This window comes from Urocitellus parryii, chromosome 10 (genome assembly GCF_045843805.1).
Source record: "Urocitellus parryii isolate mUroPar1 chromosome 10, mUroPar1.hap1, whole genome shotgun sequence".
Taxonomy (NCBI): Eukaryota; Metazoa; Chordata; class Mammalia; order Rodentia; family Sciuridae; genus Urocitellus; species Urocitellus parryii.
In genome coordinates, this window is record NC_135540.1 from 142,785,917 (window position 1) to 142,813,831 (window position 27,915).

General features: G+C 50.8%; 1 protein-coding gene across 1 annotated transcript in view; it reads right to left on the minus strand.

The window, feature by feature from the left end:
* Rgs12 (regulator of G protein signaling 12) overlaps positions 1-27,915 on the minus strand; it is a 113,474-nt gene that overhangs the window by 36,617 nt on the left and 48,942 nt on the right. Inside the window, exon 4 of the mRNA XM_077803324.1 lies at positions 6,288-6,309. Within this exon, the coding sequence (XP_077659450.1) occupies positions 6,288-6,309 (22 nt within the window). The remainder of the gene's footprint in view (positions 1-6,287; positions 6,310-27,915) is intronic.

Here is a 27,915-nt window from a genome sequence, read left to right on the forward strand (position 1 = left end):
CTCAACACAAAAATCACTTTCAGAATTTATGTTTTTCAATTTTCTATGAATCCCTAAGACAGACACTATGCAGGAAAACCAGCAAAAGCCTTGAATGGGGAACAGTCAATGGCCAGACATGTGGAAATTCACTAGTCCTCAGAGAACTGCAGACCTAAACCACATCTGAACAGCCACAGTGGGCACAGACAGTGCCAGCCTCAGGTAGAGCCCTCCCGGCACCCTGCTGCACCACACCACTCGGTGGCCCAGCTGACCACAGCAAAGATGCCAAAGATGACCACCAAGACCTGTGCAGCTGGCAGCCTGACGACACAGAGCCACCAGGAGGCATGCACACAGTGAACACTGGTGCACTGAACAGGACATTGGCACAGGTGCCAAGCTTCTCTGACACATGAGCACACAGCCCATGAGCCCAGGGCCAAATAAGGGAAGCCACCCCCCAGAGCATGCAATGCATCATCGTTGTTGTTGCTGTTTAAGTTAAAAAAATAGGCAAAACTAGGTCTGGTGCCAGCACTCAGGTCAGTGATCCCCTAAAGGAGTGGGGTCTCGGGGGCCCCTGTCTTTTGTTGGGGGCTGAATGCAGGTGTGCTCGTGACGGTGCGTGCAATTCGCAGTACATAAATTATTCTTCAGTAAAAAGTTTTCACTGCTTGAAGAAAAGTTCTAAAAAGAATGCATCTGGAGTGTTGGAACAAGGCAGCAGCATGAACAAGGGGAGAAGAAAGGCCTTTCTAAATTAGTGTCATTTATGTGAGGTGTAATTTGCATAATGACATAAATTAAGGGTTCTAATTAGACATTTGTTATCCACGTTCCTTTCCAGCTGTTATCTACACTTGACATATTCAAATCGGCCAAGACTCAGTTCCAGAGGACTGTCACTGGAAAAACCCTAGGCCTGTCCCCCTGGGGGAGGTTCTGCACTGGGCACAGAGGCCCATTGCCCGAATTAGTGGAGTGGAGAGCAAGGCGGGGACCTGTGCCTTCGTTTTACCCCAGCACCTGGGAGACTGACCAACACAGAAGGAACTCTTGGGATAAGTGATGGACATGCAGAGGACAGAGATGCCCAGTTCAGCAGAGGCTGGCAGGGCAGCAGGTATCCTGGAGTCTGTGCCTCCTGTCTTGGCCCAGAGCTAGAAGCACTAAGAACCAGGCCGAGCCCAGGGACCTGAGCACCTCCTCTGACCACTCCAAGGTAGGTCCCCCAGAAGCCCTCTCCACCTCTAACACCAGGATCACTAGACCAGGACTCAACTTTTCTTATGCCTAAGCTTCATGAAAGAGAATTCAACTAATAAACCCTTGGAGAAGGGAGGGTACACACCTGCATGCAGGTGGGGTCTCTAGGGAGGATGGGGAATGAAGCCAGGAGGGGACTCCACGGTCACTCTAGTGCTGTAGAACCAAGTTCTGAAGCAATCCTGCCCAATGTGCAGACATTACATATGGGAGGGAGGGAGAGACGTCCACGTGGTCACTGGCTTTATTACTCTTAAAAGTCTGTTTGCCTGAAAAAAATGCTTTCATGATATAACTATACTAATAAAAACTCCCTCCAAAATCTTGCAGAACTAGAAAGAAATGAGACGCCAGGAGGCCTCCATGCTTCCCTGAGCACACAGCGTCACATTGTCGATGGCCACACAGCGTCACATTGTCTATGGCCACAGCGTGCTGAGCCGTCCAGAAGTCCAGAAGCAACCATGAAGAACGTGATGCAGGGAGCCACACACAGGGCTCGGGTTGAAACAATGCTTTCACATGATGTGTTACAAATTCACATTCCATCTCTGCTATTTAGCAGACATTTTTTGAAAAGTGTGTAATTAGGCTCTCTGTTTTTTTAATGAGAAAAAAATGTGAATTCACTAAGTAATGCTATATACACAGCCATGGTGCTGCTCTCAAACTTTTTATATCTCCCTTTGTCTTTCATGATTTAACAGAATGTAGAGTCACTTGCCCAAAATATCAGTGACTATAATATTCTACTGTATGTTTCAAAGATGAACACAGCTTAATTCCCTCAAAGGCACTCCAGCACCAAGAGCCGTCCTCCACCACCAGGCAGCCATCTTTGAAGGTGCTGGGCCTGCCACCCCAGGGTGCTCCGCTGGCAGCAGGGACCTGCTGGGAGGACTTCCTCAGCCTGGGGGCACAGAGGAAGGCACCCCTTGCAGATTCTGGAGCTCAGCCTGGGGCTGTGGCTTCCTGTGGAGCCCAAATCTTCAGCCCACAGCCCAGCATGGAACTGTAGTCAAGGAGCTCAGGCCAACATGGAGTGGGGCCGATCAGGTCACTCCAAGGACAACCAAGGGCCCCAAGGAGGCTGTCTGGGTACAGCAACACAAGTTAAGGGGAGACCTCCAAATCTCAAACCCCTAGCACAATGAGTCACTTCTAAAGCCAAAGCTAAACTGGAAACATAAAGCACTTGGAAAACAGCCTCGGCCCCAGGGAGGGCCAGGACGGAGCCGGGCTGTACTGTGGGAAGGAGGAGGGGTGCCAGGCCTGGGGGGAGTGTGCATCCCCACACCTGTCCAGACCCTGACCCCCACTGCTCACAGGCACCTGACAGGAGTCACCAGGCTCAGACCTGGAGTGTGAGGCTCTCCACTCCCAGGAGAGGCGGCTCAGCCCCATCAGGTCTGCTCGGGAGTTTGGAGGAGAGCCCTGGCCGCGCCCGGAACACTAGGAGCAGGTGGGATGAAAACAGGTCGGCATGCCCACCATCGACTTCTCCATTCCCACTAAGCTTCCATTTCAAAACCAAACCAAACAAGCCCTGTCACCACAGCCACAGCTGCCCGGGAGCCAGGAGGAGGGCCTGTCCTGACCGTCCAGGAAGACAAGAGCAAAAGCAGAGAAAGCCAAGGAAGAGTAGAAACAAAGGTTTCACCGACAGGTGTCCCTGGCCAACTGAGCCGCAGCAGCCACCTGGAGGAAGACAGGTGCCATGGCCAGGAGGGCCAGGGCAGCGCCCCAGGCTCCATCCAGCCGGAGGAGCTGCACCTGTGCTCATTTGAGGCTACCACCCACCCGAGGTGCCTGGACGCTCTGGCTGACCACAGCACAGTCGTCCTCAAGCACAGCTCTCGTGCTGCCCCTGCACTTGGCACCATGGCCAGCCTTGACCTGCCTCATGGAGGCCACTGTCTAGAGGGGGCCACAGCCAATAGTGCTGGGAGGACAGCAGGGTGGGCTATAACTCAGAGCAAGCGGCAGATGGCGGGAGCAGGTTCTGGGGACAGGAAGAGCGGGGCAGTGGAAAGGGCAAGACCTTGGGTGTCTGAGGGGCCACTGGAGAGGAAAGTGGGGCAGCTGCACCCCAGCAAGAAAAGGCAAAAGCCCTGGGGAGACTGCAGAGGTCGGTGGATGGACTGCTGGACAGGGAGGCAGAGACCGAGGTCTGTGTGGAAGGGCTGAAGCACCGTGGCTGGGCGGAGCCCAGACCCTGGAACCAAGGCTGGGAGACTGTGGGGTCGCAGGCCTGGAGGGAAAGCGGAAGGCAAGCTCAGGCAACTGCACGGCTTAGACAAAGATGTCCCATGGACATGCCATGGTCCCCTGAAAGCCACTTCCATCTACTGAGTCCCGGCCCTCGGGGCAGACTGAGCTCCATGGCAATCCAGCGCTGTGTGCTAAAGCCCCAAATCAGAGAATCGGAAGGTTTTTCTTCGCATCAACAAAGGGCGGCCCTCCACCTCCTTCCCCATTTCTCTTCCTCTCTTCTTTACCTGCAGAGCCAAGTCCGGCCCAGAGCCTGGTGCTGCTAGGCCACTGCAGCCCCTGGCTGGCCCACATACCCGGCCCACATTTTACATGTTCTTAACTTGAGACCTTCCTCCAGGTTGACCTCACCTTCTGTTTGGATAATTTCCCACAAGGCAGATCACTGGGAAGCCTTTGAATACTAGAAGGTTCTTCCTTCTCTGAGCCAGAATCCGCAGCAGTTTGCTCTGACCCCTCCTCTCCTGCCTCCCCAGGTGGTCTCTGGCCCCAGAGACAGCCCTTGAAGGCCTCTTTGCTGACAAGACTGCAGGAATGGCCTTGTCCACCTCCTTAGACGGGAGCTGTGGAGCTGGGGGAGGGCCAGGGCCCAAGGGGGCAGACCCGAGTGGCACTCCATTAGTCACCACAGCCAGCGGTGAGGAGGCAGCAGCGCCCTGCCCTGCCCCGCCCTGCCCTGCCCTGCCCTGCCCTGCCATGTGAGCAGGCCCTGTATGGCTGCTCCCAGCCCCTGCAGGCGTTTGGAACACATTTTTCCCACAGAAGCAGTATGATACCGCGGTTCCCAGGCCCCCTGCATGAGCTTCCAATCTACCACCAACGAGGACTGTAAAAATACCTCAGCGCTTCCTTCCGCTGGCCCTCTCTGCAAGCCCTCTGTACATATGCCTGTGGGGGCCTCTGGGACGCCGCGGCAAGCCAGGCTGAGGTGGCACTGGGACAGGGCCTGAAGCCCAGCAGGCGGAAGAGGGTGAGGAGCACCAGGGCAGAGAGGGCAGAGGGCCTGGCTGCCTGCAGCACTCCTCAGGCCTGAGCCCCAGCAGTGTCCCCAGTATCTGTACCTCCATCAACTTCTTGCTCTGCCTTAGTGTCCCTACCTGGAACAATGGCAGGTAATAAGTCCTCGTGAAATTCACAGGTACTCTGAACCAGGCAACTTTGTTTACACTCTTACAATCAGAAAAGTAAGTGAAGGTGGGAAAGTATTAGCATTTTTAAAAGTGACGAAGTAATTAAAACATATGGCTGAGTACCACTGCTCTGAAGCCCAGGCATGGTCGCCCTCTGTCCTCCCTGGCCAGAGCCCACCCCCACCAAGCAACAGGGCCCATCCCTGCAGCCCAGGGCCTGCGGCAAGGAGCAGGGGCAACAGCAGGGGAATCACCAGCCAGGACAGCACTTCCCCAGAGATGGCCTAGGGAGGGGGGGGGGCGAGCAGCCAGGGGCTTCCCACGCTTGGAAAAGGAAGCTTGTAAAAGTTACAGCAAGATGCTGTAAACTCCCAGGGTTCTGTCCGTAGACAAAGAAGTGAACAAGCTTATTATGACTGAACTGGACATGCTCAGGAGCCTCTCTAGTTTATACATTCCCTGCAAACATGGATGTCTTCTACGAGCAGAGCAGGGTGCAGGTGGAGGACCCAGGGCGGCCAGAGCCTAGCCACACAGCTGCCTCCTTTCTTGTATTAAGGAAGTTTCCCACCCCCAGCTTAAGGCTGATTAAATGACTCAGAGCACTGCACAGAACACAGGAAACACAACTCCTTTCATGAGCTCCAGGACCCCTCTGGTCTGGCTCCAGGTAGTAGCACGTTTGTAATTCAAGACACATTCATTCCGCACCTCCCACAGAGTGCCCCCAGCAGGCCTGGGCCACCAGCACCACACAGGGGCTGCCTCGGGTCTCACACTCTGCCCTCCAGCCCTCTCTAAGGCCCAGGAGTGAAGTAAGCCGTGGAAGGACAACCAGAAGTTTCCATAAAACTTCATGGAGCTCCTCTATAACTCACAGTCCTCACTCCCACACCTGTCCCAGAGCTAGAGCTTGTGCTGTCATCATACCCAGCACAGAGGTGAAAATAAAGTGTGGGCACCTGTGGAGACATCAGCAGCTCACTCTCAAAGACCACAGAAGACAGCAGCAGAAGTGAGCGTGAGGGTTTCTACAAGTACTATAGGAAGCCAGGGGGCTGGGGCAAAGCTCTCCAGGCAATTTTGGAGAGTTAAAAAAAATCATTGAACTAAAATTACAAGGATTCTTTGGAGACATCTAAGTGAAACAAGACATTTCTGGCTATTTCCTTTTTGCATCTATCCCAGTGAAAGAATCCCACTTCAAGACAGAAAGCAAGTTTTCGATTCTTCACCCATGCTCTCAGTTCATCCACTAAACTTCTCCTTAGAAGGGCATTTACTGACTGAGTCTCCTCCAAATTTCCAGAATTGCTCAAATTCAGCAAGCACTTTGAAATCCTAACTGGCTGGTTCAACAGCTGGTTGTATGGCCAGGAAGCAGCATAGCATGCTTCAACCTGTCATACAGGTATGTGATGCCGCACAGCCCAGGGCAGCCATCTGCCACTCACTCCAGGAACACAGGCCACAGCCACCTGAAAGTGGCCCCCAGCAAGGACTGACAGCTTCCCACAGGCAGACAAGGAAGGGTAAAGAAAACATCTTTCTTAAGCGCATCAAATGGCAAATACATTTTTGAGATTTAAAATTTTCATTAAAAAATAAAAATACACATCAGAAATCGTGACTTACCACCATCAGACACAGTTGCAGACTGAAAGAAAAGAGAGAGAGACATGAGTTAATGAGGCCGCATGACAGCACTCAGGGAACAGCAATGCCTGCAGACTCGGCTGGCTCCTGGAGGCCTATCCCCAGAGGTGTGGAGACCAGCCCAACTGCTCTGCCAGTCAAGCCTGGCTCCCACCTCCCCAGCCAACTCCGCCCCAGCCAGACTCCAGCAGAGGGAAGTCACCGTCATTTCCATTTGAAAAGAACAAATCCCAGCATGTCTGACATCACAGTCTGGGGAAAGGCCGCAATGACAACAATTTGCACTTGGGTGTGGAGCTCAGTGATTAACACACTCTTGGAGGAGGCTCCACCAAGTGCCCACTGGCCTCCAGGTCCACTCTGTGCAGGGTGGGGCTTGCCTGCACTGTCCCCCTCCAAGCACAGCAGGAGGACCAACTCCCTGTGGGACAGGTCCTGGCCAGAGGTGGTGGGACCCCCCAGGTGCTGGCTGGAAGGGTGTGGGAGAGTGGCCACTGCATGCAGGAGGGAGAAGCCTCCATGGAGAAGGCATGGGAGAGCTGTGAGGCTGGAGGCAAGGAGGACTGCTTTAAAGGGACAGGAACAAGGACAGCTGGGCAGGAAAGTCAGCCCTCCGGGGTGCTGCAGGAAGGACAGACATTCAAATGACAAAAGCTGCCAGTCGTTCTCAGAGGGAAGGCGGCCAGGCAGGCAGGCGCATCTGAGGAGGCTGGTGCTCCAGAAGGCCCAACCCTCACCCAGAGAGTCCTGGCCCCTGACTGCACATGGCAGTGTCCACTTCCAGCCTTCCTCTTGTCAGACAGGACAGAGGAAGAGCAGATGCCCACTCGGTGAGCAGTGGGGCCACTGAGGGGTGGGTGGCCTGCTTCTCAGGCACCCACATACATGTCTGAGAACCCACCCTGCCCCATGCCCACCATGGGCCACCCCTCACGACAGCATAACCCTGAATGACACCAGAAGCAAACTGTGCCCATGGGGTGGAGAAGGAAATGTGTAATGCCACAACCAATTAGAAACACTGTCAACACTGGAAAGTAAACTTAGAATGTAACTTCCCAAATAAGGAGGTGGTTCACTTCCTGTCCCACTTGTGTTAAACCCAGGTTCTGCGAGTCTGGAAGGCTAAACAGAGAGGGCAAGGAAACATGTACACACACCCAGAATCAGAGGGCACTTGGGGGCCCAGGAGAGGCCGGGAACAAAGTGCTGACAGGCAATGGGCATGTGGTGTCCACCAGAGGTCCGGGAGGGGGACAGAGCTGTAGCACTGGCAAACAGTTGCATAACCTGCAGGAGGCATTCCAAGCAGTGCCACAGATAAAGGTGATGTTTCACAGGCACTTCTTATAAAGTAATCTATTTTTTTCAAATGGTTTTAGGTTTATAGAAAAATAGAAAAAAGACAATACAGAGACAAACATGCTTGTTATTGGACTACTGCTCCTAAAAAGTCAGATTACCCCTGAGAGGTGAGGAGGACAGGAGCTGGGAGAAGTACAGAGGTGAGGGCGGGGGAAGCTCGGCATCAGACACACAGCCTGGGGGGTGTCGACCAGGCAGCAAGCAAGCACACGCACTCTGGCAGGAAAGCCCTCCGGGCCCATGGAAGTAGGCACCTGGGAGCCCTCGATGGAGAGTCAGTAGAGCAGCGGCAGAGCCCAGACACTGGAGAGACCTGTGCAGACGTTAGATAACCACGAAACCACAGAGAGCAGCAGCCAACCAAAATGGGAAGCAAGGGGCAGATCTGAAGGGCAGCCAGTCTCATGATAAAAGCTGCATGTGCTGAAGCCCAAGTCAGGGGATCAGAAAACAGTGCTGGAAAGCCCAGGCTGGTGGCAGCAGAGGGTTGGGACCCAGAGAGAGGGGACAGAGCTTGTGTAGCAGAGCACAGGCGGCAACCAGTCACAGCAAGTCAGAGCAGGAGGCCCAAGGCCAGGGAGGCTGCAGGAGGGAGCAGTAGCAGAGCTGGGTTCCAGGGAAGCCCAAGAGGACAGGCAGCCAGCCCTGGAGAGCCCTCAGGGAACACCAAGGATGCCACCAGAAGAGCTCAGGGGTCACTAAGCTTTGTTGGCAATTTACAGGAGACTGGAAGTCTCTGGGCCATTGCCTCTGCCTCCCATGAGGTGTTTCCTTCCCTCTCCCAGCTCGCGTAGACATTCCAAATGCACTTTTCAAGCCTAGAACCTCCAAGGAGCCATGGGCTGGTGGACACTCTGTTCTAGGGACTCGCCTGTGGGCAGTAAGAACTAGAGGTCATAGGTAATCCCCCACCCCATGGCAGTCTTCCTCAGCACCCTGATTTCTGCACTCAGCACCTGAAGAAAGAGAGACAGGCTCTGCAGGAACTGCTCCTAAGGCACATGAACAGGCCACAGGACCACTGGCCGGCGCTGGCCCTTTTCTCCTGGCTTCCTACTTCCCTGCTCACCACTTGATCCTGGCACCTGGTTACATATCAACCAAGTGCTCATCTGGAAAATCAATGGGGACACATTTCAATATTACCTGGACAAGACCACTGTGCCCCTCCAAGGTCACATACTTTCGGAGAAACAGGTGACAACTTTTCCTGATGAGGTTGATTTGCAAAGAAATAATCACAATTATCATTAATCTAATTACCTTTGTTTCATGTCTAATATTTATTCTATTTATAAGAACACACCTGGAAGTGACAGGTTGTGCCTCACACAAACCAATACCCAAGTCCCTGCACGAGAAGTGCCAGAGTGACCCTGAGGGGCTCCCAACGCCAGCACCTGTGGCCAGGACAGGAAAAGCCGCTAAGAAACATCTCAGGGGCTGCAATCTGAATGCAGGTAAGTGATGTGGATGAATATTTTAGTGCCCATGTGGGGCACAGGGCAGGCAGGAGGCACCTGAGATTCAGGGAGGAGACAGCACTGCGCAGGGAGCAAGTGCTGAGAGCAGGGTAGAATGGGGAAGAGGAGGCAGCATCCCCAAGCCACCCCTGTCACCAGCAACAACACGGCAAATGTTGACCAGATTACGCTTTCCCTGGGCCTAGCTGGCAGGGGACATAGTACAGAGTGGCAGAGATTCAGGGAGTCCCAGAGTTTCCAAAACACATTCAAAAGAATAAGTAGGACTTGCTGAAGTTCAACACAACTTCTTAAAATATGGATTCTGGAACACTTGTCTCTTGAGATGGTGGTGAGCACAGGTACCCACATAGGGGGCACCGTCCCACCTGTGCTCAGCACAGGGGTTCTGGGGATTGAACCCAGGGCACTTAACCACTGAGCCACATCTACAGTCCTTTTTTATATTTTATTTAGAGACAGAATCTCACTGAGTTGCTTAGTTCCTTGCTAAATTGCTAAGGCTGGCTTTGAACTCACGATCCTCCTGCCTTGGCCTCCCAAGCCTCTGAGATTTTAAGTGTGTGTCACTGTGCGTGACTTTTTAACCCTTCACCATTTACAGTCAAAATAATTCCTTGCTGGCTTCTGGGAGGCCCTCTGAGGAGGGGCCTGCCTGTGCCTACAGCTGCTAGGAAGCACCCTTCCTGCCCTCTGAGCACCCACTCTGCACAGGGTCTGCTCCTGGCTCCCTGAGCACACGGTCTTCAGCTCCAACTACACTTCTCTAAGAGCCATCCCATCAGTGTGAAGGGTCTTGAGCAGCATATCAAATAATCAAATAACAGAAGGAAAACACAAAGGACATCCCAGGGTCTGGGCTGTTTCTGGACCCTGTTTCCAAGCTGCACATCTGTGTGTACATCAGGTGCACCTGTCCTACAGGGTACGTGACTCCCATCATGGGTGGCGTCCAAGGACTCTGATGGCCACTGCAGGGAATGACCCAACCCTCTCTGTAGTTTGCATCTCCCCTACCTCAGCATGGAGCACCCTGGCCTGGCAAGCTTGCCACCTGGACTCAGCTCCACTGATGTCCCCTGGAAAGCCTTCCTTATTACCCTCTAGCCACACCTGGTCACCTGGGGAAGTCCCCATCACTAACATGACGACTGTCCCCACAGAGCAGTTCTGGTGTTGCTTAGCGGTGGTATCCAGGAAGGGCCACTCCACAGACCTCACAGGAGCCTGGACAGAGGGCTGCACCGTGTGGCTGACCTGGCACCAGGACACTTGGGGTTTTCAGCCCACAGTGCAGTCACCACCCGCTCTCTTCCTGTTCTCATCCCACACTTGCATGTAGCGCGCGCGCACGCACACACACACACACACACACACACACACTTCTCTTTTAATAAACAAGCAAAGACACAACTGGAGAACAGGTTGGTAAGGAAGAAGTGGGAGGAGGCACATGTCCAGGCTCAAGCCTGAAAGTTCACAATAAGAGCTCTGTCACCCCTAGGTTTTCTAGTGTTGGGAACAAGAAGCCGTGCTGTATTTTGTCGAATGCTTTTTCTGCATCTGTTGAGATGATCATATGATTCTTATCTTTAAGTCTATTGATGTGATGAATTACATTTATTCAATTCCTTATGTTGAACAACCTTGCATCCTTGGGATGAACCACACTTGCTTGTGGTGAACAAACTTTTTGATATGTTTTTGTATGCAATTTGCCAGAATTTTATTGAGAATTTTTGCATCTATGTTCATTAGAGATATTGATCTGAAGTTTTCTTTCTTTGATGTGTCTTTGCCTGGTTTTGGTATCAGGGTGATATTGGCCTCATAGAATGAGTTTGGAAGTGCTCCCTCTTTTTCTATTTCAAGAAATAATTTGAAGAGTATAGGTATTAGTTCTTCTTTAAAGGTCTTATAGAACTCAGCTGTGTATCCATCGGGTTCTGGGCTTTTCTTAGTTGGTAGGCTTCTGATGGAGTCTTCTATTTCATTGCTTGAAATTGATCTGTTTAAATTGTGTGTATCCTCCTGATTCAATCTGGCCAAATCATATGACTCTAGAAATTTGTTGATGTCTTTGATATTATCTCTTTTATTGGAGCACAAGTTTTCAAAATAATTTCTAATTATCTTCTATATTTCTGTAGTGCCTGTTGTGATATTTCCTTTTTCATCACATATGTTAGAAATTTGAGTTTTCTCTTCTTTGTTAGCATGGCTAAGGGTTTGTCAGTTTTTGTGATGGACAATATTTCCCTACGTACATGTATGAAGACCTGAATGGTGTGAATATACTTTGGATATAACCAGAGATATGAAAAATTGTGCTCTATATGTGTAATATGAATTGTGATGCATTCTGCTATCATATATAACAAATTAGGATAAAAAGATAAAATAAAGAAAGAAAGAACTCTGTGATCCCAGAGACACCAACTTCTGTTTAGGGCCACCCAGTGACAAACGTTAGCATGAGACAGAGGTGTGAAGGTGGAGTCTACGCTGCAGTGGCCAGCGTGGCACTGGCAGCTGGCAGTCAGGGGAGGAAAAAGCGTGTGTGTTTGTGTGTGTGTGTGTGTGTGCGTGCGCGCACGCACACATCCCCCAGAGCATTCACCCTTCAAGAAGATCAGAAGAAACTAAATCACGGCAAACCCCACAATGACAGCATCTTTCTAAGAACATGACATCAAATATTCCTCTCTTGCCCTTGGTGAAGCCTCAGCTAATTCACTGTGAAACTTTTAAAAAACCAAAGGACACTGACATGGTGACACGTGCCACAAGAAGGCTTGGTATTCAGTGTAACATTTTGGCTTTGAAGTGCTGTTCACTGGACAACAATTCTTAGCTGAAACAAAGAATGCACAGTCCTTTGACCTGACAGGCTGACAAAGATGAGAATCAGCAGAGGGAGGGGAGGAGAACTGCAGCAGGGCCTCAGGACATTTGCACGAGGTCCCAGCACAAGGCTGCACTCCCACAGCAGAGCTGTGGAGACCAGACACCTACAGTGTCTGTGCAGGAAGCAGCCCTTTTGTGCAAATGGCATTCCTTGCCCTTGCTGGTGCCTATGGTTTGAGGCTGCGCCCCTGAGGGTAAGGTCCAGGCCCAGGCCCAGGCCCAGGATCCAGCACCTATGCCAACCTTCCAGGACAGTTAGGCGGGAGTTGAGCCTCCCTCCCATTAAGCAGTCCTCTGACCCCTTCCCAGCAACTCTGGCTGGGTCCAGGATTGACCCAGTGTTCTGGAGGTTGTGAGCTGCAGGTCAAGGGTGGCCTCCACGCACAGAGATGGGCAGTATGTGAGGAACCCAAGGGTGAAAGCTTCCCTCACACACAAAGCGCCTTGAGCACCAGCAAGCTCCACACAGGGCCTTCTTGAGACTCTAGGCACAAATGGCCAACACTGGAGCCCAGCAGGGGCAGTCCCACCAATGGGAGCTGGGGAGGCAGGGAAGGCGGCCATTGAGAAGCGTGGTCTCCGGGTGCAAGATGGGCACTCAGAGTGTGGGTGAGGCTGGCGCGAAGCGCTGAGAAAGTGTAAATGTGGGGTAGATTTTGAAGGTCAAACCCACAGTCTGCTGACAGGGACTGTTAGAGTTTGGGCCAATGCCAAAGGACCAGCTCTGCCCTCTTCGGAGATGGGGGAGGAATCAAACTGAGGTCCAGACACGAGTCCAGACTCTGGGATGTCCAAGTGGAGATGGACAGGCCTAGGGTCCAGGGCAAGGGTGCCCACTGCAGAAGCTGAGGAGGAGCAGTGACAGGTGACCTGGTTTCAGGGTCAACAGAGACCAGGGTCAAACTGTTCTGACAACAGACAGGTAGAGTTGGGGCAACAGATGCATGGGGGGCTGCACCCCCCAGGCAAGGACACAGACACTGGGGCCAACTACACCCTCAGTCCCGGTGCTCTGGCCTCAGCTCAGCACTGTCAGTCCCACAGCTCCAGGCCACAGCAGCCGCAGCAGGACAGCACGTGGGAGAGGCAGTGGTGACCAAGCCATGGGCTGAAGAAGAGACATTCAGTCAAATGCAAAAAGACTTCGCGACAGTCCCCTGAAGGGCCCCTGCCCCGCTCCTCTCACGTCCCGCCAGGGGCACGACACCATTCCATGCCACCCAGCCACGGCTGCCAGCCTCAGCCCCTCATGCAGACATCTGAAAAGCCCACTTCTCTAGGCCACCTTCCTTCCACCTTCCTTACTACCTTTTCACTTCCCCAGGCTCCAGCACGACCCACCCCTTCCAATGCCAGCCATCCACCTTCCCCAGGCCTCAAAGCCCGCTTTCTGTGTGGTGAGCATGGCCATGGCTGCCCCAGGGGACTCAGCAGCCCCATCTCCAGGTGGAGCCCTGGCATGGCTACCTCCACAGTCCTGTCCACCTGCCTGAGGAGACAAGACTCCAAGACGCCGCCTAGAAAAGAACAGTCGGCTTCTCTTCCACAACATGACCCCTTTCTATTTTCAAACTATTACAAAACCCAATGCATAAAGGGGGAAAAACTCTTTGGACCCTAGAAAGTTATTTTCCTGACACTCTAGCCACTCCAAGGTACCTCCCCAAGCCGACAAAGGTCAAGACACTCCAATATTATACCTGATATGCCTCGAACACCGAGACAGCCTTGAAAACCAACCTCTACCCAGCATCCAATACTGCGGGGCTTGTACTTCATGAGTGAGGAGAAGGACAATTTGGGGCACTAACAAACCAGGCCTAGGACCACCCACCCACCACCAGTCCCGGGTGAGAGCAGAGGAGGACAGGCTGGGAGCTCCCCCGGGGCTGTGCCTGCCTCAGCCCACTCAACGCTGGGCCTGGAGCTCTACCACTCCTGGACAGCTGGCCACAGCAGGAGGACTGCTGGGAAGGTTCAGTGCAGGCAAAATCGGGGGCTTTCTTGTGACAATTCAGATTTCTCTTGGGCCATGGGTATTAATGTCCCCTCCAGCAGTCCTTTGCAGAGGCCAAGACTGGCAGCTAATCATGATGGCTTCCTCTCTTCTAAAGGGGCATGTATGTCTTCAATCTACACAAGGTGGGAAGCCGCGGCCAGTGAGTCTGACCAGCAGACCTGGCCCCAGCTTCAAAGATGAGCCCCCTGAGGCAAGGAGGGAGGAGAAACTCACCTAGGACCACAGAACACCCATCAGGAGCTGCTTTCAACAGTCCCTTCCACCTTACTTCCCTGCACCTGTGGTCGCTCAAGAACCAAAGAGCCAGTGCAGTAGATGACCTGGCCCCTTCCCTACCACCAGGTCAGGCAGGCAGAGCCACTTCAGCCACCCGGGAAAGCAACACAGCAGGGAGCCACTGTCTGCTGCTTAAACCTGGACCTTAGCAGCCAGATTTTTACACGCTCACATGAACAACTAGCTCATTTGCCAGTTTAAGCATTTGCGAAAATTTTAAAAGGCAGTCCAGATCATTTACATAGGCAAATACAAAGGCAGATTTTCAGTGGCTATTTTTTTAACTAGAAATAAATAACAAAATTGTATAAAACTTGCCTTAATGTAGTATTGAAACGAAAGTTCTACCTACATTTGTACAAACAGCTCACTGGTTAGCTGGTCCAGTAAGGATGGTCAACTCTAAACCTCATTTTCTCACCCAGTGTGAAAGGGAACTCACCCACCTCCTGCCCAAGGACCAGTCTGGAAGGCAGCTTGACTGGTACAGGGCAGTCGGAGCCCACAGGAGCCCATGTACTGTCACCAGCTGACCCACACCCTGCCCGGTAGACCCACTCCCCGCCTACAGGGAAGGGGCCAGTTCATTTCCCTACACCTGACACCCACATGGGTCACTTTTGAACTAGGAGTTTCTCTTTCGTATCTCTGCAGAAGACCTGAATCAGATGTTAGGGGAAAATATCAAGATTAAGCAATTCCCAAAAAAGGAATTTAAAATTGGCACCCAGTGTTGGTGAAAACCTTCTATACATGAATTTTTTTTTAAAAATTCTTTAATTTTTTTTTTTTGTAGTTGTAGAGGGCAGAATGCCTCTTTATTTGTTTATTTTTATGTGGCGCTAAGGGTCAAACCCAGTGCCTCACACATGCTAGGCAAACACTCTACCACTGAGCCACATCCCAGCCCTATATGAAATTACTCTTCTTACTTTTTTATTTGCTCTCAAGCCTTATAAAACACTTTATACCACATTCAACTTCATAAGCGCATATGCTAATCAATCGTTAAATAAGCGTGCTGGTAGTAACGAATGTACGGCATGCAGCACTCAACGCCTTAAAAACATAAGCTACAAAGTAGTAACTTAAAGAGTACGATGACTTTCATGTATTTATTTAGGAATTTAACATTTCAACAAAATTAATTCGCTCACATCTTTCAAATCTGTTAGAGGGAAATTCCGAGACACTGACACTCTGCTGGCTGATAGAGCACTGGCAGCTGGGCTCCAGGGCTTGAGGCTGGACCCCACTGAGCACCTAGCTCTGGCCAGGGACCTACAGCCCTGCATGAACTCCACAGTGCTCTCTCCAAGCTCCACAATGCAGACATGAGAAAAGCAGTTGCAAATTTGTACTTAAAGTCACTTGGAAATTCCACAGCTGCTGTTCACAAAACAGGCTGAAATAAAGCAGAACCAGGATGCCAAGCTTTCTTACCACAATCCTGTTTAAATGGCAAGAAACAGCTGGAAAATCTTACCTGCTGGTCAGTAGAAATGTCCGCTTCATGTGACAACCCCTTTTCCAAATTCATTGCAAGGCAAGAAAACTTCCGCAGCGAGTCAGGCACCCGGATCTAAAATACACCCCTGGACACGGCAGCATGCCTGTGCATGTCAGTAAAGTTCAGACGTCTCTGCTGAAGTTCCATGTGCTCCCTCCGTAACCCATGGCAACGGGACACGGAGGAAGCTGTGGTCTGCAAGGACTCAGACGCTATCTCAATTGTCTCATGCATAGAAAAAAGGCCGTTTATATAAATCACGCTGTGAGATCATTTTTAAAGTATTTCCTCTACCAAATCAGAAGAATAGCACTTTGGCCGATAGGGGTATTTTCTCAGTCAGCACAACAGCTGCAGAGAATTTGTTTTTTAGCAGCGCGGTGCGGCTTGCAACCTTAATTACCATTGCCGCCGATTCTATTATGAGCCTGTTCCAAGTGCACCCGCTTCCTCAGTGGCGGCCAACGGAACCCAGCACATTCCTGAGAACCTCCACGCCACCTAGAGCAGCCAGCTGCACTGTCCGCCTCCCACACAGCTCAACAACTAAGAGCTGTGATGGACCCTGGCTTGAAGAAGGAAGGAGTACAGAAAGAGCACTGCTTCTAGCACCTGGGTGTCCTGCAAATCCCTGTTCTCCCGGGACTCCAGGGGAGGTGCTCGCGCCAAGGGCCTCCTTACTGCCAACACCTCTCCACCCAGGGCCTGAGGGTCTGGCCGGGACAGGCTCTAGCAATCCCCCAAACCCAGACTGTTCCATGGTGCACCCTGAGGAGTGGCAAGGCAGTGCCACTAGCCTATGGGCTGGGACAGGGCCTTGAATTTAGGTCAGGCTACCAGCCAGGTGCACCCTGCGCCTACCTCACCACACCTGAGTTTTGCCATGAGAGAAAAGCTCAATCCCAGCACGAACATTTAGGGAGCTGAATCCACATCACGGTGCGCACCATTCCATGCAGAAACCTGCAGCAGCTGCCTGCCAGGGTGACCATCACAGACCCGAAGAGGCGTCAGGTCAAACCGCCCCTGACAGACAGCTCTCCAGGAGAGCTGCAGAGACAGGGGAGCAGCACTCACTGAGCACAGGAGGAGAGGGGAGAGGGCAGGGCAGGCCTGGGGCTCACAAAGGACAGGCCAGGAGCCAGCTTCCACAGCCAGTGTTCCCCTCTGCCAGACCCCATGTGGCCACAGGGCAGAAATGGCCCAAATGGTTCACCTCTCCCTCTGCAGAGCTGCTCCCTTCTTATAGGGGGCGCCACCTCTGCTGTCACCAGCCCACCAGCTGGAGTGGCCTGGAGCTCTCTTCCCTGGCAGGGCCTCACAGGTAAGCACCACGAGCCAGAGGGCCTGTGTCACACACAGCAGCAGTCAGGTGGCGAAAGCCTCGCCACACACAGTTCCCAGGCCCTTGGACAATGTCACCTCCCTGCCCACAGGCAGCCTCAAGTTGTGAAAGCCAGTTCATACTGTAAACCTCCCACTCTGCGGCCCACCCAGACAGGAGGCCCAAGGCTGGGATATCCCCTGTTGAATCCATGCACGAGGGCCTCTGGCCAAGCCTGAGGGGTTTGGCGGGCTCCTGTCAGATCCTCCCTTCCACGAGCCCCTGCAGCTCCCTGCCCAGTGCCCACAGGAGCATACAAACACGCCTGCACACACATACACACACACAGATAAAGCAAGCTGGGGGTCTGTAATGGCAACGGTTGGTCCTCATGGGGGTCAGCTGGACCTGTGACCAGTCCCAGGCGTTCTCCCTCTCTGATTTCTGAGAGGCCATAGAGTTCTGGAGGAGATAGGGGCCTGCAGGCCACAGCAGATGACAGCAGCATCCTGACCCCACAGGCCCACCAGCCCCTGGTGACAGCCACCAGTGACCAACACCCACCCAGGCCAGAGCAGCAAGTGTGCACAGTAAGACCTTCAGCTAGGGCCTCAGGAGCAAGCCTCCCAGAGGATCACTTGAGTGCCAAACTTAACTCATTTCAATCATGTCAGACAGAAGAACCTGTGTCCCAGCAGGTTTGACCAAGGGCTAAAAAGCAAGAAATGTGATTCAGTCTTTGCCCTCAGACAGCCTGGGTCCCTCAGGATTAAGTCCCTCTCCTTTCCTCCCCAGCTGCCCTAGGAGACTACCCTCCCCCTCCTCTTCTGGGTGAGGACAGTCTTAAGAGAGAGGGAGATGACACCGCAGCCCCAAGCCATCCTGCTTATTTAGATCAGCAGCCTGCTGGAAACCAAGCCCAGGAGCAGCTGATAGCAGACAGCCTGCCTCCCTCCTGCCCCAATGTGGGGATGGTGTGTTCCTCTGGGTTGGCTTCAGACCCTGAGCCCGGGGAGCCCCAAACAGCCCCGCACAGACCCAAACCAAGTGTGGTTCCGGCCCAGAACCCTAGGAGGTGGCAGCAATGGGCCTCGACAAGACGGGGAGAGGTTCACAGAAAGCGGGACAGGCACCAGCCAGAAAGCATGAGTCATTCTCACCCTCGGCTCAGCCTGCTGCCTCCTACACAGCTACCTGGAGGCCAAGGAGTAAAAGCCGCCATATGGCAGACCCAGCCAGCACGAGTGGGCCCAGCACCCGCCCCTCCCCGAGCACCTAGAACACGCACAGCAGAGGAAGCACTCACTAGCACCCAGATGGCTAGAGGCTGTTTATGCCCATGCCTTCCCCCAGGCGGGGACTGTCCTGGGCAGGGAAATCCAGTGCAGGCTCTGGGAATGAGGGGGTAGGAAAAGCTCTGGGCCAAGGGTGAAGCCAAAACCACAGGGATGGGGGAAGTCACAGCATCACAAGTGGGAAGGGGTGAGCAGCGGAAGTGAGAAGCCACAAGAAGTGTCCAGGGCCAGCAGGAGGCCTGGCCAGCCAAAAGTTCTGGTGAAGACAAGGGGTCCTGTGAGCACGGGGCCTCTAGGCCTGCCAAGGAGCCCCTCCTGGATTCTGGACACCTTGTAGTGTTCCCCTGCCTCCCCCACCCGACCCCAACCTTGGACACAGGGCCTGTCCCCTTAGTGCCCTAGCCTCACTGTGATTTCCTGGCTCCTTCACCCACTCCCAGGCACAGGGGGACCACAAGGAGCAGGAGCACAGGCTCTACTCAAGGGATCCAAACAAACAGAGACGAAGAGCTGCCCGTCATCCCAGCAACTGCAGAGGCTGAGGCAGGAAGATCACAAGTCTGAGGCCAGCCTCAGCAACTTAGGCAGGCCCTATCTCCAAAGGGCTGGGATGTAGCTCAGGGGTGAAGCACCTCTAAATTTAAACTCCCATACTGCAAAAAAAGCGGGGTGATGAGCCCAGAAAGCAGCAGATACAGGGACACACAGGTGGCCCCAGACACAGGCTCATCTCCTGTGAGACGGACGGTCAGACCTCAACACACTTAGCTGTGCCCAAGACGTGCCCCGAGCTTGGAAAGTGGAGGAGGGGCCTAGACTACAGGAGGCTGATGAGGACGGGAGCAGAAGAGGCTCAGGAAGCACTGTCTGCAAGTGCAGGTCCTGGACCCCTTCTGCTCTTACCCCAGGAAGCCTCTAGCAGTTCAGCCAAGGGCCTGGGATGTGACCCTCTATGGTTGTTGTGGTCCCCAAATTTCCCCAATGTCCCACCTTCCATCCCTCATCTGAGTGTCACCAACTGGACAAATGGCAAGAAATAAGTCAGTCTGACCCCTCACCATCCGCACGGCTGGTGATACAGACCTCCTACTCCTTTCCCCAGCCCAGCAGGATGGAGGCCACCCCATCACTCGCCCAGCCTAATGCTGCTCAGAAGCCTGTACCTCCACCTCCCACTTTCGACAACCTGACCAGGAGGCCCACAAGGCAGGGGTCCCACGTGTTCTGCTCACTACTGTGTCCCAGATCCAGAACAATGCCTGGCACTTAGTAGATGCCCAGCAAAGAGTCACTGAATGAGAAAACACTCAAAAGCAATGAGAAATCCTACTGCATGCCTCTAGGCTAGCCAGACTAAAGAAAATTAAGTTAATCTCCCGTGTAAAGCATAGACTGTATGTAACTTCTAAGTTAATTCTCCTGGAAATAGCAAAGTATAAATTCAAGAAACAAGCAAAGAAGAGCTCATTTTGAAATGCCTGTGCAGATTCGTCCCTGGAGAATGGGCTGCTAATTGCCCAGAGCAGCCAGGGGGTAGGAAAGACACCGCAGTCTCACATGGCATCCTGGGCCTCGTCCAGGGTTCTGTCCGCTTTGTGCTCGGGCTTCTGGCTGCTGGGCAGGAAGAGCAGACAAGAGCAGTCCACTTGGGACCTGTGCTCACTCCTCCCTCTCCCCCTCTCTACCTCCAGCTCCTCCCTTGCTCCTGACACCTGGAGCCAGCACCTAGACAAGTTCTGACCAAGGCATGCGCAAGGTCTGGGCGCCCCCTGCTGCCCATTGCCCGCCACTGCCAGCCAGCCCAGCACCTGGCACCAGACACACACCTGCATGTGCACACACACACACACTCACAGAGGCACCCAGCTCCTCCCAGCACAATGCTCTAGGGTGCCATGGTTTTAAGTGAACATAAACTCCTCAGATCACGAAGGACCAAGACAGTGAGGGCTAGATGACATGGGAGGCAGGGGCCTCAAATGTATCGGGTCTGGGACGTGGGCTTCCCCTAGGGACAGTAGGCCTGGCCAGTGGGTGGTGTCTTAAGCCAAAGGAACATCTCACCAGGCAGAGAGAGGGGCCGGGCTGGTTACTGAACAGTTCAGAGCAGTCGGGAGCTGAGGGCCTGGGTTGTGCCCCGACTTCACCTCCTGCAGAAGCAACGGGGGCTGAGACCAGGAGAGCAAACCTCGGAGGAAAGGCCACGGAGACGCCTTCGGCTCTGTGGGCAATCCTACACTCTGCCTTGGCCACTCCCTGGGCAGTGTGGCTGGCTGCGAGGCCTCCCTCTCAGCAGAGAGCTAGGTGTGACCCACGGCCCAGAGCAGCTGGCGCTGCCTCCCCACTGTGCCTTGCTCTTTCCCCACTGCTACCGCCGGCCTGTTCCTGCGAGGTCTGTTTGTCCATTGCACACTGCTGGGGAGCAAATCCGCTGAGCCCAGGACCTCAGCTGGGCCGAGCATCACTGCCATGCCCAGGAACAGCATGAAATGCCAGGAGGTTAGAAGGCACCGGGGAGTCCTGGGAGGGCAGCAGGACCAGCCTGGCTGTGGCTGCTTCTCGTCTGCCACCCCCACACCGCACGGCCTTGGATTCGGTGCTCAGACGGGTACCTTGCCTCAGTTTCCCACTGTGTAAGGCAAGACCCCTGCAGACCCTGCAGGAGTTTCTTTCATCAACAACAGGCTGCCCTCAGACACGGCTCACACCCTCTACCACCACCACAAATGGGATCACGAGCCCAAGAGACCCTGAGAAGAGCCAGGCCTCAGAGGGTGACGGGACAGCTACGGGGCTAAGGATGACCAGTGCTGAGTTCACAGAACCACAATTATTAGCGCTTGGCAGCACCTAAGAATGTCACGTTTCAAACCATGGGCAATATGGTCAGGGGAGTTGGAGACCCCGGGCCTGTCCCAGTCCTTGTGGGGATGGCCTGGGCCCTCTTCCTGCTGACCCCAGGCTGCATCACTGTCCCCAACCCCTCAGGCCTGCTCAGGCCTCACGTGCAGAGCTCCTCACGTTCTCCCTCCCCCCCCATCCTGGCCGGGGCCAGCACTTAGCTCCCTCAGAGCCACCATCAGCCTTCTCGGGATGGTTCCTGCCAAGCCTGACCAACTGTTAGGGCCTGAAGAGGAACAAATGGCCTCTCAGGGGACCCACAGCCACTGCTGGGGTTTGGTCCTCCTTGGCCTCCAGAGTGCCCCAGTGGCACAGTTTGTGTGACCCAGACTTCACCTGGAGAGACGTCTCCACCCTTGCCTCTACGACTCAGTGGCACATGTGGGTGGCGCTGTCCTCAGGGTGGAGGTCTTCCTACACCTGCTCCTCAGCCTTTCTATAGACTCCAGAAGGCTCGCGACGTCAGGGCTGCATCCTGGAGACTGCTGGTGGCCCCAGCACTCGAGGAGAACACCCCGACTTTACCCATTTCCTACCTCTTGGTCACAGAGCCCACCAGAGTCAAAGTTGGGGTTCCCCAACAGTCAAGGTCACAGCCACAGGCTGGTGTCCCAGGGAGATGCTCCCACTGCAGGACATGTGCTGCCACACTGCCATTTATTTCATTTATTTATTTTTTTCATGTGGTGCTGAGGATCGAACCCAGGGCCTCGCAAATGCTAGGTGAGAGCTGTAATGCTGAGCCCCAGCCCCAGCCCCAGCCCCGGGCTGTCACACTGTCGTGCCCTCATGCTTCTCACTGGTCAGCGAGCTGCCTCCAGCCTTGGGAGGCCACTGACCAGGAGGCTACACACAGCAAGACTTTGGGCTCCAGAGGCTGAGCCTCAAAACAGAGTTCAAAGGAGCAGAAACCCTGAAGCTGATCTTAGCAAAAAATCTCTCAAACTGTTCTCTCTAGAGCAGCGGCTGCGCCCTGACGAGGGAAAGGGCAGGATAACAACACTGGCCTCTCTTTCCCTCCTAAGTGGTGCAGCCCAGGTGCACAACCCCTCACTCGATACAGGAGCAGGTGGGAAGAGGAAGGGAGCCAGTGGTGCCAAAGACCCCTGCAGCAGTGCTGCTCAGGACGGCCCAGGGAAATGCGCGCGCACCCGCACATGTACACGCACACGCACACGCACATGTACACGCACCCCCATTGCTCCCGGGGCAGCAGAGCACTGCTCCCTGAGCCACCACAGCCTGGAGCCCAGCACCCGTTTGCTCCGCCCGGCTCCAGCTCAGTGCAGGAGCAGGGAGCCCTGTGCAGGCGTAGGGCGGCAGCTGCCAGCACGTCCTGAGCCCTGCATCTGATTAGACCCACTTTTCGGGGGCCCCGCCTGGGCTGAGGCTGCACTTGGAATAATTCCATGCAGCACGGCGCAGCTGCTTACAGCACTCTCTTCTTATTCTTGTATTATAATTCTTTTTGTTTCTATAGAATGGTAATAACATCCCCATCTTGTTTCTTTTTTTTTTTTTTTTTTTGAGGGAGGGAGAGAGAGAGAGAATTATTTTAATATTTATTTTTTAGTTTTCGGCAGACACAACAACTTTGTTTGTATGTGGTGCTGAGGATCGAACCCAGGCCACACGCATGCCAGGCGAGCGCACTACCGCTTGAGCCACATCCCCAGCCCCCCATCTTGTTTCTGATTTTAGTAATTTTGAGTCTTCTCTTTTTTTCCCTTATTTCATTTAGTTAAGAATCTGTCACTTTTGTTGATCTTTATGAAGAAGTAACTTTTGGTTTCACTGATTTTCTGTTTTCTCTGCTCATTTGGATGGTCTCCTTCCTTCTTCCAGCTCAGGGCTTTGTTCCCTCCTCCTTCCTCAGTTCCTTAGATTGGTCCTAGACGTCCCCATGGATAGCTGTCAGTCTCCCCTGGCACTGCCTTCACTGCGTCCTGTGAGTTTTCGTGGGTTGTGTTTGTGTGTGTGTGTGTTTTCATTTTTATTTATCTAAGGTGTTTTCTAATTTTCCTTGTGACTTCATAACAAGAATTTTGTACATCAAAAGATAATATCAGCCGGGCATGGTGACACTTATCTGTAATCCCAGATACTCAGGAGGCTGAGGCAAGAGGAGTACAAATTCAAGGCCAACCTGGGCGATTTAGTGAGACCATTCTCAAAAAATAAAACATTTGACTAGCATCCAATCCCCAGTACTGTGAAAAAGAAGAAAGAAAAGAAAAAATACCAAAAGAGTAAAAAGGCAATTCACAGACAGGGAGAAAACTATTGGAAAACATATATGTGATAAGGGATTAATATCTCAAATATATTGAGAGCTTCCACACCTGATTAAAAGTGGGCAAAGGACTTGAATAAATATTTCTCCAAAGAGGATGTTCAAATGGCCAGTAACCACAAGGAAAGACACCCAACATTATTAGTCATTAGGAAAATACAACGAGAGGCCACCCCACACCCATGCAGGTGGCAACTAGCAAACAGAAGGAAATGACAGGCATCAGCCAAGATGTGACCTGGCAGAACCTCATGCACTGCAGGAGGGAATGCAAATGGCAGAACCTAGGTAGAAACAGTATGAAGGTCCCCCCAAAATCTTGAATTGACAGCAGGACATTTGTTTCTTTCATTTCATTTTTTTAAATATGTTCATTTTAGATATACATGACAGCAGAATGTACTCAGATTATACATCCATGAAGCATGACTTCCCATTCCTGTGGCTGAAACTGACGGGGAGTTCCGCTGGTTGTGTATTCACATATGAACATAAAGTACGTCCGATTCATTCTACTGTCTTTCCTATCCCACCTACTTCCCTTCATTCACCTTTGTCTTCTCCTTGAACTTCTATTCTTCCCTGCTGCCCACCCTTATAGCATATTATCATCTGCATATTAGAGAGAACATTTGGCCTTTGGTTTTTGGGGATTGGCTTATTTCACTTAGCATGACAGTCTCCAGTTCCATCCATTTTCTGGCAAATGCCATAAACTCAAAATTCTTCTTTATAGCTGAGTAATATTCCATTATGTATATATACCAGATTTTCTTTATTCATTCATCTGTTGAAGGGCACCTAAGTTGGTTCCATAGCTTAGCTATTGTGAATTGAGCTGCTGTAAACATTGATGTGGCCATGTCCCTGTAGTATGCTGACTTTAAGTCCTTCAGGTGTATGCCAAGAAGTGGGATAGCTGGGTCAAAAGGTGGTTCCATTGCAAGTTTCCTGAGGAATCTCCACACTGCTTTCCAGAGTGGTTGCTCCAATTTTCAGTCCCACCAACAATGTATGATTATACCCTTTTCCCCACATCCTCACCAACACTTATTGTTACTTGTATTCTTGATAATTGCCATTCTGACTGAAGTGAGATGAAATCTCAGTATAGGTTTGTTTCTTTCTTTTTTTCTTTTTCTCTCTCTCTTTTTTTTTTTTTTTTTTTAGCTGTGGATGGACACGTTACCTTTATTCTGTTTATTTATTTTTATGTGGTGCTGAGGCTCAAACCCAGTGCCTCACATGTGTTAGGCAAATGCTCCACCACTAAGCCCCAGCCCCAGCCCTCTCAGTATAGTTTTAATTTGCATTTCTCTAATTGCTAGAAATGTTGACCATTTTTTTCATATATTTGTTAAGCGGCTGTATTTCTTCTTCTGTGAAGTGTCTGCTCAGTTCTTTAGCCCATTTATTAATTGGGTTATTTGTGGGGTTTTTTTGGTATTAAGTTTTTTGAGTTCTTTGTATATTCTGGAGATTAATGCTTTGAGGTGCACCTGAAAAAAATTTTCTCCTATTCTGTAGGCTCTCTCTTTACATTCTTGATTGTTTCCTTTGCTGTGAAGAAGGTTTTTAGTTGATACCATCCCTTTATTGATTCTTTTTATTTTATTTTTATTTTTTTGGTATCGGGGATCGAACTCAGGTGTGCTTAAGTACTGAGCCACATCCCCAACCCTTTTTGGTATTTAATTTAGAGACAGGGTCTTGCTGAGTTGCTTAGGGTCTTGTTAAGTTGCTAAGGCTGGCTTTGAACTCACAATCCTCCTGGCTTAGCCTCCTGAGCTGCTGGAATTACAGGCATGCACCACCACACCGGGCCCATTTATTAATTCTTGATTTTACTTCTTGTGCTTTAGGAATCTTGTTGAGGAAGTCAGTTCCTAAGCTGACATGGTAGAGAACTGTGCCTACTTTTTCTTCTAGTAGGCTCGGGACCTGTGGTCTAGTGCCTAGGTCCTTGATACTCTTAGAGTTGTTTGGTGCAGAGTAAGAGATAGGGATCTAATTTCATTTTGCTACATATGAATTTCCAATTTTCCCAGCATCACTTGTTGAAGAGACTGTCTTTTCTCCAGTCTACATTTATGGTACATTGGTCCAGTGTGATATAACTGCATTTATGTGGGTTTGTCTGTGTCTTCTACTCTGTACCATTGGTCTTGTGTCCGTTTTGGTGCCAACACCAAGCAGTTTTTGTTACTAAGGCTCTGTAGTATAATTTAAGTTCTGGTATTGTGACGCCTCCTCCTTCACTTTTCTCGATAAGGGATTGCTTTGTCTATTCTGGATGTCTTATTTTTCCAAATGAATTTCATGCCTGTTTTTTTTTTATTTCTATGAAGAATGTCATTGGGATTTTAATAGGAATTACAGTAAATCTGTATAGTGTTTTTGGCAGTATGGACATTTTGACCATGTTAATTCTGCCTATCCAAGAACATGGAGATCTTTCCATCTTCTAAGGTCTTCTTCAATTTCTTTCTGTAGTTTTCATTGTAGAGGTCTTTCATCTCTTTCGAGAGCTTGATTCCCAAATATCTTTTTTTTTTTTGAGGATATTATGAATGGGATAGTTTTCTAAATTCTATTTCAATTGATTCATCACCCACAATTGATTTATGGGTGTTATTTATTTATTTATTTATTTATTTATGGTGGTGGTGGTGGTGGTGGTGGTGGTGGTGCTGGGAATTGAACCCAGGGCAGCCTTGTGCATGCAAGGCAAATACTCACCAACTGAGTTAAATCCCCAGCCACTGGGTGTTTATTTTATATCCTGCTACTTTGCTGAATTCAATCATTTATTCGTTCTAGAAGTTTTCTGGTGGAATTTTTGGGGTCTTCTAAATATAGAATCATGTCATTGGCAAATAGGGGTAGTTTGAGTTCTTCTTTTCCTATTCAATACCCTTTGATTTCTTTCTTTTGTATGTTTGCTGTGGCTAAGGTTTCCAGGACTATGTTGAAGAGGAGTGGGGAAAAAGGGTACCCCTGTCTTGTTCCAGTTTTTAGCAGGAATGCTTTCAATTTTTCTCCATCTAGAATGATGTTGGCCTTGGGTTTATTGGATATAGCTTTTACAATGTTGAGGTATGTTCTTACTCCCTAGTTTTTCTAGTGTTGTGAACATGAATGAATGCTGAATTTTGTCTGGTGCTTTTCCTGTTTCTATTGAGATAATCGTGTGATTCCTGTCTTTAAGTCTGTTGATGTGATGAATCACGTTTATTGACTTCCATATGTTGAACCAACCTGGCATCCCTGGGATGAATCCCACTTGATCATGGTGCACTGTCTTTTTAATATGTTTCTGTATGCAGTTTGCCAGGATTTTATTAAGAACTCTTGCATGTAGACGCATTATGGATATTGGTCTTGTTTTCTTTCTTTGATGTGTCTTTGTCTGGTTTTGGTATCAGGGTAATACAGCTTCACAGAATGAGTTTGGAAGGGTTCCCTCCTTTTCTATTTCATGGAATAATTTAAGAAGTATTGGAGTTAACTCTTCTTTGAAGGTCTTGTAGAACTTAGCTGAGAATCTGTCTGCTCCTGGGCTTTTCTTAGTTGGTAGGCTTTTGAGATGGTGTCTTTAATTTCATTGCTTGAAATTTATCTGTTTAAATTTTCTATGTCCTCCTGATTCAATTTGGGTAGGTCATATGTCTCCAGAAAATTTGTCAATGTTTTCTATTTTATCAGGGTATAGATTTTCAAAATAGTTTCTGATCATCGTCTTTATTTCAGTAGTGTCCGTTGTGATATTTCCTTTTTCTGTATGAATTTCAGTAATTTGAGTTTTCTCTCTTTCTCTTTATTAGCTTAACTAAGGGTTTATCAATTTTATTTACTTTTTTCAAATAACCAACTTTGTGTTTTGTTGATTTTTTTGTTGAATTTTTTTGTTTAAATTTTCATTGATTTTAGCTCTGTTTTAATTATTTCCTGTCTTCTACTGCTTTTGATGTTGATTTGTTCTTTTTCTAGGGCTTTGAGATGTAATGTTAGGTGACTTTTTATTCTTTTAATAAATGAGCTCAATGCAATGAGCTTTCCTCTTAGCACTGCCTTCATTGTGTCCCAGAGACTTTAATATATTGTATCACTATTCTCATTTACCTCTAAGTATTTTTTATTTCATCCCTGTTTTCTTCCGATATCTATTGGTCATTCAGTAATGTATTATTCAATCTCCAGGTGTTAGAATAGCATCCATTTTTTATTTTATT